Source organism: Schistosoma haematobium, chromosome 5 (genome assembly GCF_000699445.3).
Source record: "Schistosoma haematobium chromosome 5, whole genome shotgun sequence".
Classification (NCBI taxonomy): domain Eukaryota; kingdom Metazoa; phylum Platyhelminthes; class Trematoda; order Strigeidida; family Schistosomatidae; genus Schistosoma; species Schistosoma haematobium.
Window position 1 is genome coordinate 5180462 of NC_067200.1, and position 23636 is coordinate 5204097.

Here is a 23636-nt window from a genome sequence, read left to right on the forward strand (position 1 = left end):
TCTTGTTGTACTCATGGGGTATAGTAACTTGGACCGATACATTTATGAGTCTGGTCCTACTTTGTAGCTGATTGACTAGCTGACTGAATCATGACAGATTTATGATAATTAACTGATATATATGTGATACCTCCTTCAATAAATAAGAAAATTTGAAGTTCCGACTCTTTTGCGACTTCATTTATGTCATCTCATCAATGAATAAACAAATAACCAAATAAAATAAACACAAATTTTCGTAGCACGAAGGAGCAAAACAAATAAATATTTAGTATCAGCAGAAGGGGTTTTCGTGGAAATTATAGTAATTTTAATAGTTGAGTTCATGAGTCAATTGAAGCTAGACCACCATGAAAAACCTGGACGCACTGGATGGTCGTTTCGTCCCAGTATGACACTCCTCATCAGTGCAAATTCATGATCCGGCTCGTGGGATTCAAATCCAGAACCATCGGTCTCGCGCGGGAACGCTTAATCTCTAGATGTCTGAGTTGGCATCTAACAGTGTTAATGTCTAACTTCAACCAATCCATGAATGTATTTAGTACACTGGGAGCAAAAACAGCCTTGGCCATGCAAATGTCGTATTCATTCTTAATCAGACGTAAAAATTCTTGGTTGTTTGGCGCTATATTAAAAGAAATAATGAAATGATAATAATATGAGTTGTTATGAAAAAGATAAAATAATGAATAAGATCATCTTGTAGTGAACAAGCACACAAGAGGAGTTAATGGAATGTATTCAAACACACAATAAACAGAATATCTTAGAAAAATCTAAGAACCATACAGTAAATACATCATTTGCAAAATGTTCATCAACTCTCAATAAACTTTATTATTCCTTCATTTCCAATACCATTCAGTTCCTGTTATCGTTCTTTTCCCTTCGATCTTTTCAACATTTTGCCGCCAGACTTTTTGATTTCGATCAGTGATACATAGCACTTATATCTGCCATCATCAGTAGCACATACACTATAGTATTGTTTAATCATAACTGTCTTAAGATATAGAATTCGATGGTTAATTAACTTTCATATCAATGTAAACAATCTTTCACTGATTGAAATCATGAGTCAATTGAAGCTAGATCACCATGGAAAACCTGGAAACACTGGATGGTCGTTCCGTCCTATTGTGGGACTCTTCAGCAATGCGCATTCACGATCCCACACCCTGCAAGATCCGAATCCAGGACCTATCAGTCTCGCGCCAGGCGCTTTACCAACTAGACCACTGAGCCGGCATCCAACGGTGTTAATGTCTAGCTTCAACCAATCCACGAAGTTGCGCCACCGTACACTATTGTCTTCAGTAAGTTGATTTCTCACAATAGACCTGGTTGAACTCTACTGGTAACGGCTTCTCACAAGAAACTCCAGGAGTACCTCTTGAAGTCAGTCACTCGTGAGCAGATGATGATTATTAGAAGAGGTTTTGTGGAGATTTTGGAAATTTCACTGATTGAAATCATGAGTCAATTGAAGCTAGATCACCATGGAAAACGTGGAAACATTGGACGGCCGTTTCGTCCTAGTATGGGACTCTTCAGCAATGCGCATCCACAATCTTAATTTTTGTCTTTTTCGAATCTTTAAGCTTTACTAAATATCACTTATTTATACATATATATCTTACGTCATACTAAGGAATACCAACAATTTATAAGATAATGTTATTCACTAAAAATAAACAATTCAATCCGATGTGTATAGATCAGTAGACAAAAAAGGTGTATGTATGTAAACAAAAGAAAAAAAACATTTGACAAGTAATTACAAAACAATTACACGATTTCAATGGTTAAGATCATAAGTCAGTTGGAGCTAGACCACCATGGGAAACATGGAAGCACTGGACGGCCGTTTCGTCCTATTGTAGGATTCCTCAGCAGTGCGCATCCACTACCTCGCCCCCTGCAAGATTAGAAATTAGGACCTACTGGTTTCGCCGGCTTAGTGGTCTAGTGGTTAAGTTGTATTCAATATCTGTTAACATATATATGTGCATATGTTTGAATTATAACTGACAATAACAGGAATGTACAAATGATTTATGATCTGTTCTCTTATGTTTATAATATTCATTGTGGTATTTCTTCTCCATAGCTTTTTTCTTTTTTCTTTTCATGCTTATAGTTAAAGACTAACTAAGGTATTTGTTAATTATACAAATATTTACATGACATTTAGATGATAAATGTTCGTTTTTCCCACATGAATAGACAAGAGATTGAACATTAAAGATCACTAAAAATCTTATATATATTTTAATGGTTAAGATCATGAGTCAGTTGAAGCTAGACCACCATGGAAAACCTGGAAGCACTGGAAGGCCGTTTCGTCCCATTGTGGGACCCCTTAGTGACTGGCTTCAAGTGGTATATCCTGGAGTTCTAGTGAGAAGTAGTGACCAGTGGAGTTCAACCAGGTCTGTTGTGAGATAGTAACTCATTGAAGCCAATGGTGAATGTCTCGCCCAGTTTCATGGATCAGTTGAAGTTAGACATCACCAGAAATGGAACCTGCCGGCTCAGTGGTCTAGTGGTTAAGCTCTCACGTGTGAGACCGATAGGTCTTGTGTTCGAATCTCGCGAGACGAGATCGTGGATGTGCACTACTTAGGAGTCCCACAGTAGGACGAAACGGCCGTCCAGTGCTTCCAGGTTTTCCATGTTGCTCTAGCTTCAACTGACTCATGATCTTAACCACTGAAATTACTATGATATCCACAAAATCCATCTGATATATATATATATATATATATATATATACGTGTGTTTAGATAATCTTGTTTTAATTGAGATCATAAACTGTTCAATGTTATATTGTCATTGAAAATCTGGATGAATTAGGTGATCGTTTCGCCCTAGTATGAAACTCTTCAATAGCAAGCATGCACGATCCTATACATGGAATTTCTGAGCAGTTCTATGCTGGAACGAAATGGCCGTCAAGTGATTTCAGGCTTTCAATAATATTTTAACATTGATCAGTTTATGATCTCAATTATAGGTAGCCAACTAGATTTTAGACTGAAGTCGGTTAATCGATACACCGATGTCAACTCACTAAAAATCATATGTGAACTGTTGTGTTACATGGAAATATGATCATTGTGCTTATGCCTGATGATCCAACAACAACTTTTCAGTCAGATAAAATTTACATCTGTCAATATTCTAGCTAGTAAAGGAAAGCTGTCGAATCTGATATTGATTTTCTTACCAGATTCGTAGCAAAAGTAATCCAATTGAAGCTTGTTATGTGATTAATTCAGTCCAAGGTTATGGAATCAGTTGACCTGAATTCACATTCCTAACACGGATTCGTAATAATATGAAATCAAAGTATTATTTAGTAAAACGATACGAAATAAGTATATATGATCAATTTGTTTACTTTCTGTTTATTCATCATCTAGCTTGAATGTCCAGATCCGGATCTATCGTCTACACTTCGGAAACTTGGAAATGTAGCCTCTGGATTTGATTCAGTAGTTAATCGAATTGAACAACTTGAAGTAAATACACTTAAAGTTTTACTAATGTCTATATTTAATCTTCGTTTTCTTTGTTATTATTAATTTTACTACTTATAAGTAGCAACTCAACTATAGAGTACTTTAACGACAATTTCACTTTCTACTAACCAGATTATTAACTTTTCCTTAACGAATAATACAAATGACCTACATCCATGACCGGAAGTTCTGATACTGAATGGTCAACACAACTCCACTTAATCACCAATAGTCAATCAGAACATGAAGAGAATAAATTGATTTACGCTGTAAATTCTACGAATGAATAACTCATCATAACTCATCGGTGGCCTGCTTGAATATCTGGGCTACCTGTTCCTCCCATCTAAATATTTCGTCAAGGTATCTATTACCTGGTTTGTTTTGACACATCATTTTATGTATATTGAGCTCACAACCTATTCAGGCGCGTTTATGAAAAGCTTACAACCTTTCGCTATACGGGTTACAAAAAGGTACAATCAGCGAAAACATGGTGGCTAGCAATATGGATTGAAACGAGTGAACATTATTCAGATGTCGATTACCAAACTCCTAACATCTAGTTGGCCATCACTCAATATTTATCGACCATTTAGAAGTGTGAATATTCAATCTTATTGATAATTCTACTATATATTACGTCATTTTTGTATTTCTTCCAAAAGAATAGTTTATTTTTAATGATTTAACTGATGAGATGTATATCAAAAGACGGTGAAATCTTTGAACGACGCTTAAGTGATATTGAGAGTGCTTATCTACTTACTAGGACTAAATGTCAGTTATAAAGTAGTTTAAAGAATATGGATTATGATTCATAGTTGATGGTTAGGGTTAGGAATTCAGATTTATAGTTTTTCATCATGAATTGACATCAGCTATAATGCCAAAATGTTATTTAATCAAATGAGTGAATTTCGCGCCTAAATCCAAGATCTGCTATCTTAAATCTGATTGGTTCATCCATAAAATGTAGTTTTGCTCAGAATTAACATTATTATACACCAATAAAATAACTTTCATCTTCACATTATTCACAATCAATAACTGAACAGTAATGAGAGATAGAATCAATAATCTTGACAAGCTAAACTCTATCATCTGTGGAAATCATCAAACTGAATTAATATAATCAATATTAAATGGAAACTAGACCGTTTGAAGTGTATCACTTGATAGCTTAATCTTAGATTGTTACCTAGAAAATTTTAAAATTAAACTCCAAGAACAAAGCAAAGATGGATAGTGGCTAGCAGTGGAATCCAGGACGCGCGTTTGTCCTGTTTGGGACTCTTCAGATGGATTTACCTGCATCTCATAGTTGATGTTCACTCTGGGACTCGGACTCAGTACCGTCATCGCGTTATCCACTTAGCTACTGAGTCCTGATAGCCACTTGCTTGTGTAATGGGGTGAAGTTTAATCCACTTGGTATTGTTTTACTTGAATCGTCCCATTGATGTTTTAGGACTGAAATTGATCAGTCTCTTATTGGCATATGTGAACATCAACTCTGTGATGCAGGTACATCTAGCTGACGAGTCCCAAACAGGACGAAACGCGCGTCCTGGATTCCACTGCTAGCCACTATCCATCTTTGCTTATAATGCTTGTAAATTAAGGCAATATCGAGGCATACGAACAGTATGCACATATGCCAATAAGAGACTGATCAATTTCAGTCCTAAAACATCAATGGGAAGATTCAAGTAAGACAATACCAAGTGAACCAAGAAGAAAGAATTGAAATTATTCAATACTGGTGGAGAAGATTTGTACTGATGATGTCATTCAAAAGAATGATCAAGGCTCCATGACCAAACTATCCAGCACAAAGAACAAAACTCCATCAAAAACTATTTAGTACTTCACACTGAGAATATCTTTTACGTAATCGATGCCAACAACAATACTAATATAGTCCATCTTTCATTTTATTAAATTTGTTGAATAGTTCTAATAGTGAATTAAGTAACTTCGTATGATGAATATAAAGAAATGTTTATGGATTTGTAGTGTGGCGTCGAGTCGCGGTTGATCATAATCACCACTGCAAGAAGGTTGCGTACCAGATATCAGAAGACGATTGGAGGTTGTACCGAGATATATTTGTTGGCGATCTCGTGGTATCGAAAGAATACCAAGATCGTGCCAAAGGAGTACAGGCGGAATGAATGAGCAAACGTAAGTGCGTGCAAGATCACAATCAACGGAAGAAAGTATGTCTTTAGTGCAGTTAAACAAACAAGTACAGTAAAACAATCACTGGTACAAATGGTTATAATAATAATTGTTTCCATTAAACCAATCGCGTTCTCTTGATAAAATTAGGTCACTACAGATTTATGGATGATCTTGGTACACTGGATGCGACTAGAAACATGTTATAATAAATTATAACATCTGTAGTTATCTGATCAAGATACAACACACAATTGATTGTTATTCTGGAACTTTCTATTGGGTTCCTACTCACCAATGAATGGATGAAGTGTTTTCAACGTTATCCTAGATCATAAAAAGAACGATCAGAAGCTAGTAATATTTAATAATTAGAGACAACCAATTATGTTGACTTTGACTATTTTCTTTTGAATACTAAGAAGGATTTAAAGGCAAATAATAACAGGTAAAGATCAACGCAAATGACAACAAGAAACTGTAATGTTAGGCAGTCCAAGGCAATCTACAATAGGGTCTTGCTTCACATAGTTTTTTTTGTGTTAATTGGTGTTTATATGGAATGTGTTTCTTTATTCCATTCGGATCTTACATGAAAATGACGGCTTTAATAGCATGAAAACTACATGAAATAGGAATTCTTTCCAACCGTTTTGAATTATCTAACATCATTACTCATTGATAACGTGTCTATGATAATTTCCACCTCAATAATTCAAATGAAGATCTATTACTAACTGAATACTTTCCCAAAATGTTCTAGTACGGCAGAGAATGAAAGGAATTTACTATCCCTCTAAAAATGCTCTCTCACACGTATACAACCACTGTCAGGGAAGTCCTACTCACTGCCATCTTGTAGAAGGGGTATTTTTCACAAAATTGAGAAGACAAAAAGGGAATGTCCGGTACCCAAACCGGGATGGTGGTTATGGAGGATCCATCTAGGGAAGTTCAGAAACTCCACTTTCAACTCGATGATACTCATGGGCTCCAGGATCCTGAGAGAACAAATGGCATATGAACCGAGTGTTGGCTGTCGGCTACCATGGGACTGCATCTCCTAACGTTACTTTACTGCCTTATGGATTAGACTTTCAAGTCAAAGGCACGAGTTATGAGCCCCTAATAAATCACCTGTTTCGGTTTAACCAACCAAGTAGTATTACGGCCATTGCACAAATCAGTTACCGAAGTGTGGTACATATATATTTGGTGCCCCCCTTTACCAATTTTATGTGTTTAAATAAAGCCAGCTGGATAAACTGATCCACAAGCAGTTAAAGTCAAAATATTACTGTTCGTTAACTTAAATCCAATATCATCATAAGTTTAGAAAGTACACATAATGACTTGTGTATTTGTTAAACCGATAAGAACTGACATGCTTTGTATCTGAATGTTTACATATCAACTTCCTAACTGTTTTCTAATTCCTAGAAGTATTCTACTGTCAAGTTTAACTTATCATTTCCCTTTGAGAATTCTTTTAAAAGTTTCTGAAGAACTAATATCTCTTGAAGTATTTTTCTTAATATATTCCTGATTTCTGAAAACTTCGGTGAAACTATAATTTATGAATGAACCAATCAGATATAATCTAACGAGTCACGAATTTTGCCGCGAAATTCATCCATACATTTGACTAAATAGAATTTTAGCATTATAGCTGATATCAGTTCATGATGAAAACCCTAAATCTAATTTTTAACCCTAACCGTCAACTGTAAATGAGAATCCTAACTCCTTTATAACCATCATTTAGTTCTAATCTGTAAGTATCCACTCTAAAGGTCACTTCACCGTCACTCAAGCAATTACCTAATAATAATCTTCATAATCAATTACACTAGCAAATAAACTGAATAAAGAATAAATAAAAATTTGGACTATCCAAAATGATTATCTTCTTTTTCATGAAGTTTTGTTCTCTGAGATGGATGGTTTGGTCGTGGAGTTTTCATCGTCTATCTGAAGTTTGTGCTGATGATGTGGTTCAAAAAAACCGATGAAAGCTCCAAGACTAAACTATCCAGCTCAGCGAAAAAAACTCCATCAAAATCATCCACCTGAGCTACAAATCTTCTTTACCATGATTATCTTAATTGAGAGAAAAGTGAATGCAAGTTATGCTGGATAGAATATAGATTAGCGTTTAACGTAGTGTTGCAAGAACATTTGGAGATTGTTCGTCAGTTATTCTTAGGTAACACTGAACAAATCGATAAAGAGTATGAATAAAACAAAAAATGTATGTAAAATATTCTAATGAAAAGTACCATATGTAAATGTTTTGTCACGTATGATCAATATTTTGTTAATGAGTTAGTATAGGTAACCTGTTTGAATATCTGGTCTACTTGTTCCTGTCATTTAGATATTTCAACAAGTTGTTTCTGTTTGGTTTAACATATCATTATGTTTGTTAATCAAGTAACTTATTCCGGTCCATTTGTGAAAAGTTTACAATATTTTACTGTACAACTTACAAAAGAGCCTATTCAGAGACATTGTGGTTGTTGGTAATATGTAGCGAAAATAATGTACATTATTTAGATGTCAGTTGACTGGACTGCTAACTTCTAATTGGCTACCACTCAATATTTATCGTTAGGATCTGTCAAGGAATAAAGAACAGAAGCTTGTTGAAATACTTTGTGCTGATAGTTCTATGTTGTACCAAACTCTGCTACATTAAAAATAATAGTTTGTCTCACATATGAAGAGAGCAGCCTTACTTACTTCTGTTACTCCCAATGGACCATAGGCTGCCGACCAGTATTCTCCAACCCACTCTCTACTGGGCTTTCTTTTCTAGTTCAATCCAATTGTCGTTCATTCTTCTCACATCTATCTCCATTTCTCGGCGTAATGTATTCTTTGGTCTTCCTCTTCTCTTTTGGCCTTGAGGATTCCATGTGAGGACTTACCTTGTGAAGCAGTTGAGTGATTTCCTCAATGTGTGTTCTATTCACTTCCAGTGCCTCTTCCTGATTTATTCATCCGCTGGGGTCTGGTTCTCTCCTGTAAAAAACTAACTCGCTAAAAACAACGTTAACCAGAAACAGAACAGCTTAGAAACCTACTTAGTCAGTGACTTTATCAACTAATGTTTCATTTTAACTTAGTCATTTCTAATTCGCTTCCCAACCTACTTCTATACCAATCAAGGTTTATATATAATACGTAATTTGACATGGATCAAATTGACTTAAGCATAGAAAATGATTTTACTTTTAAGGAAAACTATTATTTAGGAAGCCAATTTCTTATTTTAGATCTCTGTTCATCAAGACACAGATTTAGAAAAGGTTAGTTAATGTACATACATGTGCACACATCCATAAACGGAATGGTTTATAACTTACATGCACACAATCACCAATATATATTACTGTACTTGGCACTATGTTATAACTGACTGACTGACTGACTATCTTTCTTATTACTGTCATTATTGTTGTAATCTTTTGTTGTAAATCATTTGTGTCGTTTTTCATATAACAGCTATTTGTCTTGAATCGACATCAGTTTGAGTGTGATTAGAAATCTGGGCATATTGGATATTTGTTTGACTCTGTTTTACAACCCTATCAGTGTATACCCGAAACAATATTAAGAGTGTGGTGCGTGCTATTTATATTGATATAAGTAGTATATTATGCAAGTCAGAAATGTAATGTCTGGCAGGAGAAGATGGGGGAATATCAAGAAAGTAAGGGTGGGAATAGAATGCAAGTTGTATGAAAATGTAAAGACAATGAATTCTGAGTCATTTTGAGACAATTGGTGGACATTTTGCAAATTAATGACTTAATATATGGTTCTCAGATTTTATTGAGATGCTCTGTAATTTTGTGTCAGATACATTCGATCGCTCCCATCGGTGTTCTGTTCACTACAGGAGAATCAGAACATCTAGGATTGTAGCAAGAATGTTACCGTTTAAATCAATGAGTTGGGATCTAGCGGTCTACATTCCTAACTTTAGTCATTATATGCTTGTAAATCAAGTTAGTTTCACTAATAAAAAGCTTAAAAATGGATGTCTAATGTTCTAGTAAGAAACTAACAGGATTTAGTAATGATACTGTGTAATGGTTATGCATTATTGTAAATTGATTGGAATTAAGAGTATAAGTTACTGGATACAAATTTAATGATCTGATATTAACAAGCTCCCTACGAGACATGAAAGTTTCATTTCCGTCTCCTAGCAATGTCTTAGGCGTACACTCTAGAAAAGTTTCTAACAGAAACAAGGTAATTATCAAGTCCTTGTAAATCGAGTAAACCTCAAATAGTATCTATCTTTGAATGAAATCACTTATAAATGAGAGAGATATCCAAAAAATCTTTTAAATTATTAAGTGACAAAAGAAAAATTGAATAATGACACAATCAACCGACTATTAAGAATGGAACAATCGAATTATGTTATTTAAACCACACATTATGCAACGGTTCATGGTTTTAATGATGCTCAACTATCATCAAAATCCCGTTCTGACATTTATCACGTGCTTAGTAGTGACTAGCTTTGAGAGGTAATTTTCTTAGTTCTAGTGAAGTGACATAACTAGTGGAGCTAAATTATATCGAATGTGAGGCGAGTATTCATCTATCTATCTATCTATCTATCTATCTATCTATCTATCTATCTATCTATCTATCTATCTATCTATCTATCTATCTATCTATCTATCTATCTATCTATCTATCTATCTATCTATCTATCTATCTATCTATCTATCTATCTATCTATCTATCTATCTATCTATCTATCTATCTATCTATCTATCTATCTATCTATCTATCTATCTATCTATCTATCTATCTATCTATCTATCTATCTATCTATCTATCTATCTATCTATCTATCTATCTATCTATCTATCTATCTATCTATCCACACATCTATCTGTCTATCTATCTATCTATCTATCTATCTATCTATCTATCTATCTATCTATCTATCTATCTATCTATCTATCTATCTATCTTTGTTTCTTTTTTTCTTTCTTTGAGGAACATTTCCTTCTTTTCTGAGAACAGAATATAAAATAATGTCAGTCGTTTAAACAGTACACAATTCATAATGATCTAATATTTATATCTTCATTGGATTCTTTTAGGGAATTATAAAACAAAAAGCTGATCGTAGTGAACTAGAAGGTTTGGGTGTACCAACAGAATTATATGAAAAACTATATAGTTTAGAAGCTATTGTTAAAGAGTTAACCAAAGAAAGAGAAAAGGTAAATATGTATATAAATTAAGAAGTAATATAGACAATGCACATAGTAACGTGTGTCTTTCTGTGTGTGTGTGTACATTTCTATGTGTGTGTGTGTGTATGTGTTTGTATGTATGTAGACGTGTATATTAGTTCTGTGTGTCATTTCACATGTTTCAATGCACCGGTTTACTCTCATAATCAGTCAGCTAATTAATCACTTTTTATTGTTTCTATAACTGTCTTATATAATTCACCAGCTAACTAATCTAAATATATTTGGCAATTAGTTATTATTATGATTTACTTTTATCTTTAACCATCTACGTTTGTGATATGTATTTATTGTGCTTTTTTGACGGGGTTTGTTGAAGGTGGGTCGGTGTGTTTGGTTTATTGTGAGATAGTTTTGTTTTTAAAATAATAAACATTGATATTATTTTCATAGCTGTATCAAAATTTACATGCTTATGCCTGTTACTTCTCGTGGAGGAACATCGGCCGCTCATTAGCATTCTTCATCCAACTCTATCCTGGACAATTCTTACCAGTTGTTTCCAGTTACTATTCATCCTTTGCATGTCTGCTTCTGAATATCTGTAACAACTTAGATTGATTGGTTAAGAGTTCACGTCAAACAACTAACTAATTAACTTACTTACTTACGCCTGTTACTCCTCGTGAAGGAGCATAGGCCACTCACCAGCATTCGCCATCCAATCCTGTCCTGGGCAATACTTTCTAGCTCCTTCCAGTTGTTATTCATCCTTTTCATATCTGCTTCTATTATCCGACGTAATGTGTTCTTTGGCCTTCCTCTTTTACGCTTCCCTTCAGGATTCCAAGTTAGGGCTTGTCTCGTGATGCAGTTTGATGATTTGCGTAATGTATGTCCTATCCATTTCCATCGTCTTTTCCTTATTTCTTCTCCAACTGGAAGCTGGTTTGTTCTCTCCCACAAAAGGCTATTGCTGATGGTATCCGGCCAATGGATGTTGAGTATCTTGCGTAGACAGCTATTTATAAATACTTGTACCTTCTTGATTGTAGTTGTTGTAGTTCTCCAAGTTTCAGCTCCATACAGTAGAACTGCCTTGACGTTGGTATTTAAGATTCTTACTTTTATATTGGTTGAAAGTTGTTTTGAGTTCGATATGTTCTTCAAACAGCTAAGCATATGTCAAAACAGTATATTTCAAGTATTCATTCACTTCTTTATTTTGTATAGGCGTTGTATTTCCCATTATCTTATATTGAATGTTGAGAGGCTTTGTTTGTCTGAACAGATAATCCCACGCTCTACTGTGACTGCGCGAAGATCGAAATGAAGACTTATTCACTTCTTATTTGATTTCTTTTATCAATAGCACGACGGCGAAAATTAACCAGAATATTTCTTTAGGTTGCTAAAAACTTGATAATTTTAAAAGAAAACAATATAACCAACTTCCAGGTTGATTAATAAACGGACTGTTTAAAAACAATTTAAGATTGCACATAATAATAATCATCAATATAATGTGATAAACAGCTAATCATCAAATACAATCAACTGTATTTCAATATTTAGTTAAATTGCTTTCAGTATAGAGTTGTGGAGATTATTAAGTTTTTGGTTAAGATCATGAACCGATTGATGTCAGGCAACCATTGAAAACCTAGAAGTACTTGATGGCCATTTCGTCGTATTATGAGACTCTTTAGAAGTGACCATCTACGACCTCGCATGCAGAACTCGAACCAAGGATCTTCGGTCCCGTGCATGGACGCTTAACATCTAGACCACTGAGCTGGCCGACATCCGATGATGTTAATGTCCAACTTCAATCGATCCATGATCTTTTGCAATCTTTCATCCATCGTCTAAAGTAGATAAATGTCTCCATCTACCTTAGATCAACTCATGAATTCAGCTATTAAAGTTACTACAGTCTTCACTAATCTTCATTCAGATTTTAGGGGGAGAGAATATACAAGTTGAAACACTTCAGATGAAATTACATTCTTATTCATCAATAATTACCGAACTACAAGCCCTCAAATGCCCTGGTACGGCCGAGAGTGGTTAGAGTTAGCTCTCCTTCTCGAAATATTCTCAATTGTCCACGTGCATATGACCACTGCCAGGGAAGTCCTACTGGCTACCTTCTCGTGGTGGTGGTGTTGTTTACGAAATTGAGAAAACGCTTTAAGCGTGTTGGTCGACAAAGAGGATCCACTTAAGAGAGTTGGAAAACCCTGATTCCAAACCAATTGTATACATGGGCTCCAGTATCCTGAAGAAACAAATGACGTATGAACCTATTGTTGGTCACCGGTTGCCATGTGACTGCATCTCCTTACGTTGCTTCAATGCCTTGTGGATCAGACTTTCAGGTCGGAGGCTCCGGATATGACTTCCTAAGAAAACCATCTGTTTCGATTTGGGCACCTGAGTAATATTTCAACCCTAACACAAATCGAATGATTTATGTGGCACATATCTATTTGATGCCTCCTTTTACCAATCTTTATGTGTTTAATTCAATAAAATCATAAACTGAACTACAATTGTGTAAATTTAGTAAAGTGATTGTTTGTTTGCTTTTTATACAAAAAAAAAATGAAAAACTTTTAAATCGTTGAATATTGAATTTCACTTTCCATGATCCATTACAGGCTACATGGATTTATTACTTATAATCACAATTCAGTAATGTGTATTTGAAATGTCATTTATCTTGTTCATGTGTATAGTTGGGTTTTCATTTTGTTTCACTGAGTGTGTTTTATTTTATTGAAATTAGTCATTGCAGTGAGCTAAGTTAGTTTTTTGTTTGTTTGTTTGTTTGCTCTTTTGTTGTTGAAAAATTCTTCTGTTTGTTGAACTACTACTAACGCGCAGATTTTTAGTAGTATGATATATGTCAGTTTGATTTATTGTTGCTTGATTATTATTGATAACAATCAATTGGTAATTTGATTTGCTTTTTCTTCATCGTCTTCTTCTTCTTTGAAGATTTATGTGGATTGTGGGACATCGCCTCATATGCCTTATCCGTCTGATGTAAGTTTAAATGAAAAATTATTATTGCCACGTTCTTCTAATATGTAGTAATTATTGAACGATACAATTTACTCATTGTTATAAATTGTAGCCCTGTTGTCCTATGAATATACAATGTAATGATACAGGCAATTGGAGAACAATGAATTATCGTCTGGACCAATGACTCATAAAACAAGTACGAACAGTTTAGAGTCATTATCGGTCCTGCTTCCTGCCTAGCCCAGCCTATTAAGTTCAGAACACCGATCTCAGCCTCTGCAATATGAATCTTTATATTTCAAACATACTGACTTTATATACCAATCAAACAGACCACATCGTACCATAAAATGTGAAACAACATTTGTACGAGAATTGGCCAAAAGTGGCTGTGAATGTGGGAGGTAGTGAATAATAGACAGGGCATAATTCAAGAATGGTAAATCGTACAAGAATAGTTCATAGGTCAAAATAAGGCTTATAATAAAAGGGACATGAATATGAATAGTTTAGTTATTTAACAATTATACGATAAAAATATACGTTTAGTATTGGTCTATACATAGATCCCAACAGTTACCATTCATAATTCTCGTCGGGATATAACATCCATCTCTTCCCAAATCACAACAACCACTGGAAGACCATAAGAGATATTTCACTAGACTTGAATAACAAAAATCCGGTACTAAAAACCTAGCCAGTTATACAAAATTTTCCACAATCTTCTCTATTTATCCACTGGCGCCGATTGATCGGTCAGAGTGTACCGATTTGAACCTGGCTTCAGTATGTATTAACTAAGAGTTAATTCTGCTAACAGATTTAATAACTTCATTTCAGTTAGTTACAAGTAAACACTGAGAAGATTTTAACATAATATCTGATCTCAATTTGTTTGAGGCAATCATTAAAAAGCCTTACTTCATTTGTACTTTATCCTTGTTTGACCTGACTAAACTTTTTCTTCGCTATGAATTATAACATGCGTCAACAAGGAATATTCATCTTATGAGTCCTGAATAATATAAACTGTAAGTTCTAGTTTCCACTACTAGTCATAATTCATCATAATTAAAATGACTATCGATTCCAAACGCTTAGGATTCACGTATATCATCAGATATTGATTAAGATCATAAAATCGATCGATAGTTGATCACCATTGAGAAACTGAAACTAATGAACGATCATTTCATCCTAATTTTAAAATGTTTTCGTAGGCGGAACTTGAATTTCAAGACCTTTGGTCTCATACTTCTCACAATTATTCTTTAAAGATTGTTGATTATTTAAATGGTACAATATTCCATTTTATCATTTCTGATCATTTTTTTTTTAATCTCTTTAACTTACATTAAAATAGGATAAGAAATTATTGAAAAAACTACAAAATACCATGTCAGTATTACAAGAACAAATTAATCAATTGAATAATACGGTTACTAATGTACAGTCACAATTTAAAAAACTCCATGAAACTGTTAAGGTGAGATATTCGTTTATTAATAATTAAGGGATAAGTATTCTGTGTAACAATTTGTTCTGTTTTACTTTACGGCTGTGAAATGTGGTCATTAAGAGTTGAAGATATTCGTAAGCTATTGGTACTTGACTATCGATATCTTAGAAATGTTGTCGGCATCTGCTGGGATCATCGGGTGAGTAATAGTGAGGTTAGATGTAGAGTATTAGGGAATGATGGTAAATCAGTTGATGAGGTTGTGAATCTTTATTGACTGAGATGGTTGGGCCACATGTTATGTATGCCTGAACACCGAGTACCACGACGCGCAATGTTGATTAGTGTTGGGTATGGTCGGAAGAATGTTAGGGGTGGCCAAACCAGAACTTGGTATCAGTGCTTGAAGTCACTAACTTCTAGTCTGAGCCATGTTTGTAGATGCAGACTACTTGTTTGGGGTCCGCGTGACTATCGTAACCAATGGTTGGAGACTCTTGGTGACATGGCTGAGAATCGACCAGGATGGTGTAAGTGTATACACTTTCCTTCTTCGCTTAAGCCACGAGATGAAAATCACTTTATCTTTCTTTCTACGAACTAATTCTTTCTTCATGTACTATATCCTTACATGCAATCTTTCTTTTATATATTACCATCATTGAATTAACAACTTCTATAAATCCGATGTTCATGTAGTTGTGCTAACTACGTATGGTAACTTGGACCGATGTATGTATGTGCCTGGTCCTACATTGTAACTGACCGACTGACTCTCCATGAGTAATTGCTTAAAAGCCATGACGCCTTTTATAATTGTCTGGTATTATTTCATAACTTCACACCAATAGTCAACCCCAATATACTCAAGTAGAATTGAATTCAAGAAGTTTCAATTTCAATAAATTCATGTCCTAGTGAGTTCTAGTGGGAAGCCGTGTTGGAATGAGACAGCTATCTATCTCAGACAATGGATGAATGGTTTCGATCCAAGTTAGGCATTAACCCCGTTTGATGCAGGCTCAGTACTTTAAAGGTTAAATAATCACATATGAGACCGAAGGTCCAGCACTCAAAATTGTGAAGATGCACTGATGAGGAGTCCCATACTAGGACGAAACGATCGTCCAGTACTTTCAGGCTTACAGTAGTAGTCTAGTGTAGACTGCTTCTTGAATCCAACTTTTAACATTCATGTTTCTTTGATAAATGAGGTTATATGTTGACCTTTTATTATAATCAACATACAATAATAAAGATGTACGGTTTCTTGAGCTTTCTGATATTTGCGAGAGTATATGTGAGAAAATGAGAGGCAGTTGAAGAACCTTAGTTCTGAGATTGTCTATTAAGGTTTCAAACACTGGAAACGGATATGCGACAAGCATATTTATACAAATCGATAGTATCTTAAAATTTCTCTGGTCTTTATATCTAAAAGTTTATAAATTTTTTTCTAATCTTTGCTTACGTATTTCTCTGACAGCCTATGTATTTCATGAACGATCTATCCTAAATGATTAAAAGTTAATAATAATCCTAAACTTGGATTTTGTGCTAGCTGTTACAGTTTAGTTGAAAGAATGCTAAGAGCGCTCAAACCTAAACATAGCATCAGTTTACTGTTAGTCTAGGTCAGACTAAATGATATAGAAATACATTAATGAGGTCAGTGTGATAACTACGATCAGTGACTGAAGACATTATTTGATATGCTTCAAAACTAGTCAGAATGATAAATATATATTCATTCCTTATCCTACTGAAGATTTTATGTTTTAGTATTCCTTCATGTTATTGTGGTCCGACAACTTGATCTGATGTACATTTGTACAAAGCTCTACATTGATTAAAACGGATTGACTTAAGGAATCGATGTTCACTCTGTGTGTGTATGTTTATAATCCAAATCTGCGTTAAAAATAATAATCTCTAACAATTATCTTGTACACTTGAACTATTTAACTGAGATTGACAATCCTTATAATTTTCTATTGTTATTGTTCACTTTGTATTGTTTACTTGAATCTTTCAATTGTTGCTTAAGACTGAAATTGATCAGTCTCTTTTTCGTATATATGCATCCTGTGCGGATTGCCTTGATATTACCTTCATCCACAAGCGTTCTAAGCAGAGATGGATAGTGACTAGCATTGAAATCCAGGATGCGCGTTTCGTCCTATTTGGGACTCGTCAGTTGGGTGTACCTGTATCCCAGAATTGATGTTTACTCAGTAGCTAAATGGATAACATAATGACATCTGAAGCGAATGGTACTGAGTTACAGCCCCAGAGTGAACATCAAATCTATGATGCAGGTACATACAGCTGACAAGTCTCGAATAGGACGAAACGCCCCTCCTGGATATCACTGCTAGCCACTATCCATCCTTGTTTATTTTTATTATTATTTAACTTGGTGCTAAATAATTGACGAAAAATGAATCCCTCAATAAATTAAATACTGATACATGTTGTTTTTCATATTTAAATGATAAAATCTTAGGATGTTAAACAGTATGCAGATGATTTGGAAACGCGTAAAGCAGATGCAAATTATGTTGATACACAATTAGACAAGGTTAGTTGAGTAAAATGTTTTTTGTTTGAAAAAAAAGCTGATTCATTTCAATATTATCTTCACGACCGAAATCACGAACCGACATTAGCTAGACCACTATCAAAACGCTAGAAGCACTCAACGGCTGTTTTTTCCTCTTACAAGACTCTTCAGCAGTGTGTATACATGATCCTGCATGCGGAATCCACTGGTTGGATGCTGACTGAATAGTTTAGAGGTTCAATGTTTGTGCGCGAGATCGTGAGTGTACACTGTTGAGGAGTTTCATACTAAGGTGAAACTGCCATCTAATACTTCCAGGCATTCAGTGGTGGTAAAGATAAGATCAGTTTGTGATGTCAATTTTGAAAATACTACAATCATTACAAATTCCACATAGTAAAACGTTTATTTATTTAGATAGACAGTTTAGGGAGGTTCGTTTAGTTTGAAGTTGATTAGTTAATCAATGATCACATTACTATGAAATAAGGAAACATAAAACAATAGTTGTTAAGTGGTTCGTTGTTTGCAGTCCTTTTTTACCAATCGAAAAGCTTATAAATTATAACTAGTTGTATCTTTCCGTTGATATATTAAGAATTCTGACTGATCAATCACTTCTAGAATATATACATACTGGGCGGATTCCCTCAATATTTCTATTTATACACAAGTTTTCAATAAGGTTGGATAATCCCTAGCAATAAAATTCAAGGAGTGAGTTTCATCCTATCTGAGACTCATCAGCTGCACGTACCTGTACCCGTGTTGGTAACTACATTCAGACTCAGATTCAGTAACTTTTTCTTCAAATCCGTAATGCGTTATCTTAACCAAGTTTAAGTCCCCCTCCTATATTCTGTCCTTAGTTACTATCTGTCTTTTTTTAAAGTATGCTTTAATGAAACGTAATTCCCATTAAATTAACGAAATATTGAGACAATATTTAACAAAGCTGATTATGTTATCACACTGTCCAAAAAATCGTTTTTCAAACGGACTGTTGATTACTTATGAGTAGTTTATATTTTATGACTTTATTTTCTAATGACCCGGTGACTTGCTTTCGACTAAAATATACTTTGTTACCTTAATATTTTAACTCTGAATTTATGAATCTCATTTAAACAGTTACGTAGTTTAAACTTCTGAGAGATTCATAGAGATTATAATGTTAAGAATGTGTTCCTGGAAATTTTTATTGAAAGAATGTTTTGGTCCTGACTAAGAGGTGAGTTTCAGAGTATCTGAACCGAAATCTAACTGGATCTACAAAGTTAGACATTAACATTTTTGGATGCCGGCTCAGTAACCTAAAGGTTAAGCGTCCACATACATGACCGAAGATGTTGGGTTTGGATCCATGGTGGGGGGTCTTTGGTTCAGACTGCTGAAGAGCCCCGAATAATAGGATGAAATGGCCGTTCAATTCTCCCAGATTTTTAATGGTGGTCTTACATTGATCAGTTCATGATTATGATAATATTCATTTATTTGTATTCCTAGTGAAACTCCAGTGAGCTATTGTACTCAGCTAGATTTTTGTTAAAGTTGGATAACGACTATAAGCAAAATTTAGACTTTTGTTTCATTTTATTTGAGACTCGTCACCTAAATGCACTGAAACAGGTGTCGATTTTTTCAGATTGAGGTTAGAACCCAGTGTCTCTTTCTTTCAATAATGATACATTACCTACTGAGATTCTGGATCAAGACAGTCATCAGATTGTGCTACGTGTGTGAATTTTATATTTCGGGGTTTGTATTATAATTTTTGTTTCACAGTCTGTTAGCTATCTTGGTTAATTAGCTCAGTGGATAATTTGTAGATGTTTGTAGTGAAAGGCATTGGTTTCAAGTTCAAATGTGAACATCAACACTGGAATGTAGGAACGCTGTCGAATGTGAGGATGGTACACACCGTGAACATTAGTAGATAGATTGATTGAAGTTAGACTTTTACAACATTGTATATAGACTCACTAGTCGAGCGGATAAATGTTCGCACACCAATTGGAGATCCAAGGTTCTATTAGGGGATACAAGTCAATTTTCACTTTGTTCTCAACAATAATATCCATATCCTGATTCGATAATATTCAGAAATATACTGAAAGATTATTGTTTGTTCGTACAAATATAAATTCTTGACTAAATATCACTGAGGTGTTTCAATCAGTTCAGTGCTATTCATTGCCCAGTAATGGTAAAACCTAACTTGAAGTTGTAAATAATCTCTCTAAACTACCTGATTGAGATCATTGTTAGGAAATGATTAAATGACTTCTCAGAATTAGGTATTCTCCATTCTATCCTAAAAAAGAAAACAAATCAATAATGAAGAATATCCACTATCAAAGATATATTGAACTTACGAGGTCTTTTCCAGTTCATTTCAACTAAACAATCAAGGGTGACGTCTTTATCATGAAAACAATGAGTAACATCTTGATTACAATTATATCACATAAGATTATTATTGTATACTACTCGGTTTACTTACTTACTTTACATACGCCCGTTTTTCCCAATAGAGCATAGGCTGCCGACCAGCATTCTCCAACCCACTCTGTTCTGGGCCTTCCTTTCTAGTTCTATCCAATTCTTGTTCATTTTTCTCATGTCTATTTCCATTTCTCGACGTAATGTGTTCTTTGGTCTTCCTCTTGTCCTTTGGCCTTGAAGATTCCATGTGAGAGCTTGCCTTGTGACGCAGTTGGGTGCTTTCCTCAATGTGTGTCCTATCCACTTCCAGTGCTTCTTCCTGATTTCTTCCTCCACTGGGATCTGCTTTGTTCTCTCCCACAGTTGGTTGTTGCTAATAGTGTCTGGCCTGTAGACCTGAAGCATTTTGCGTAGATAGCTATTAATAAACGCTTTAATCTTCTTGATGATGGCTTTCGCAGTTCTCCACGTTTTCGCCTCGTATACCACTAAGAAAGTGTCATAATTTAACCTGGTACAGTTGTTAAAATCTAGCGAATTCTAAAATTAATTTCAATAATCTGTATTGAATGAGAACTTAGGGACAACCAATCTGTCATTCCATACAGAAAAAAGCACTGACATAATAAGATAATGGTTGGAGGTAGTCAACAGGAAACTCTGGACCCGGATTTCATGCTATTTGGCACTCTCCAGCAAGGTGTACCTGTAATCTTGAGGAAACTGATACTTCTTAACGGATCCGATCCCGTGTCACCCAGCTTCACAGTCAGAGATCTTATCATCACTGAGCTATCCAGGCTATCAATGACTTCGATCTGCACTAAGAAAGACCTGATGCATATGACATTGATCATTACCCAATAATCAATCATTTGTGAACAGTGACATAATTCCCACTCGTTTATTTATGCATAAATTTATCAAACTGAACAGATGAGATAAACTATGTAAAATAAAAAGGTCATAATTTACCGTAACCTAAAAATTATCACAATCTCATCAAAACAATTTGTTCCCTCATTAAAGAGTAAAAATGTATTTGAATTTGAAGTAAATCCAACGTTTCTCCTGGCAATCTGGTCCAAGCTTTTCAAGGAAATGTAATCAAACATCAAAATTATCGAATACATGGTTCTCCAGTTCTCTGTATACTGAATACACCATCTAATCTATGTTAACAATGTTCAACGTAAGTATTTGTATTAGTGTGTGAGAGGCATGTAGTATGAATCGAAGCGTTAAAATAACAGAATGTGAGATGTTGAAGAAGATTTGTAGCTCAGGTGGATGATTTTGATGGAGTTTTATTCTCTGAGCTGGATGGTTTGGTCGTGGAGCTTCCACAGTTCTTCTGAAGTCTTCTATCTGAAGTTTATGCTGATGATGTGGTTCAGAAGAACGATGAAAGCTCCATGATCAAACCATCCAGTTCATAGAACAAAACTCGATCAATAACAGAATGTGTGTATACGTAAGTGGTATGAGAAGAAATTTCATTCATTGTATATTGTCTCTGGTTAGGTTTTGAAATAATGATATGAATCAAAAATGTAACAGTATGCATAAAATGTAGATAAATAATCAACCATGTATCTATTTATATTCGATAATTTTGATGTTTGATTAAATTTCCTTGAAAAAGCATAGACCAGATTGCCAGGTGAAACGTCCGATTTACTTCAAATTCATTTGCTGGGATTTTCATAAGTACATTCTTAGATAGTGGTGGCACCAGTGATTGAAGTCATTAACTTTTAGTCTGAACCATGTTGGTAGATGCAAACTACTTGTTTGGGGTCCGCGTGACTATCGTAACCAATGGTTGGAGACTCTTGGTGACATGGCTCAGAATCGATCACAATGGCGTCGGTGTATACACTCCCTGTCTTCCCTTAAACTATGAGACTAAAATCACTTCATTTTTTTTCTACGAACTAATTCTTTCTTCATGTACTATATCTTTATATGCAATCTTTCTTTTATATATTACTACCGTTGAAGTAACTACCTCTATGAATCTGATGTTCATGTAGTTGTGCTAACTAGGTATGGCAACTTGGAGCGATGCACATATGTGCCTGGTCCTACATTATAGCTGACTGATTGACTAGTAGAGAAGATTTATAGCTCAGGTGGATGATTTTGATAAAGTTTTGTTCTTCTATCTGGATGGTTTATTCATGGAACTTTTATCATTCTTCTAAACGATATCATCAGGTACTTAAATTTTGTTCTGATAATGACCAAACCATCCAGTTCATAGAACAAAACTTCATCAAAAAACAACTATATTCTTTCTTTTCAATGTATCACATTAACTCGACCCTCAAATACTGTGAAACTATTCAATCAAATTCAGACGAAAGTTCTTAATTTGTTCCCTCTTTCTTAACAAAGATAATGATTAGGGAATATTAAGTGATGATATCTACAATGTATTGATTATCAGTAATAAAATTCCTTAGTCTATCTATCATTAACAAATATATACGTACGCACGCACATACGCACATATGCACTACATACATACACACACACACTTAAACATACATATACATTCCTTATATACCTATGCATATATGTCAACATGGTAAAAAGAATGCAATAGGTTGTCAAATTATCAACTGTAAACAATGACACTTTGTGATCAATTATTCAGGGTCTCGTTTAAAATAAACAAAAAAAATCTGATTATGTAATAGTATTGTTATTAACACCGTTGGATGCCGACCAACTGAGTGGTCTAGAGGTTAAACATTTGTGCGTGAGACGGATAGGTTCTGGGCTCGAATCTTGGAAGGTAGGATTATGAATATGCACTTCTGAGGAGTCCTACAATTGGACGAAACAGTTATCCAATACTTCTAGATCTAACATCTATCGATTCATGATCTCAATCAAAAATTTAATAATCTCCACAACCCTATACTAATGATTACCATGTGCTCACTAGTGACTAGCTTCGTTAGGGAATTCTCAGAGTTCTAGTGAGAAGCCGTGACTAGTGGAGTTAATCCGTGTCATGTAGCGACAGGTATGTGAGGACAGTCCACGGATGAACTTGAGGAAGCTCTAAGAAGCTCAGAAAGAGCCGAATATATTCAATCCAATCATCTTTTGGAAGAATATTTCAGGATCACTACGTGTAGCTTCCCTATTGTACAAATGCTTATGCGGATTGGTTAACT

The 23636-nt window shown here is 34.7% G+C and overlaps 1 protein-coding gene across 2 annotated transcripts in view; it reads left to right on the plus strand.

Annotated features, from left to right (window-relative positions):
* QRICH2_1 (Glutamine-rich protein 2) overlaps positions 1-23636 on the plus strand; it is a 104579-nt gene that overhangs the window by 29263 nt on the left and 51680 nt on the right. Inside the window, exons 7-12 of one of the 2 annotated variants that reach the window (XM_051217352.1) lie at positions 3429-3527; positions 8990-9022; positions 10847-10969; positions 13946-13993; positions 15342-15464; positions 17944-18018. In XM_051217352.1, coding sequence (XP_051064742.1) covers positions 3429-3527; positions 8990-9022; positions 10847-10969; positions 13946-13993; positions 15342-15464; positions 17944-18018 — 501 coding nt within the window. The remainder of the gene's footprint in view (positions 1-3428; positions 3528-8989; positions 9023-10846; positions 10970-13945; positions 13994-15341; positions 15465-17943; positions 18019-23636) is intronic. The other variant, XM_051217353.1, reaches the window with a different exon arrangement.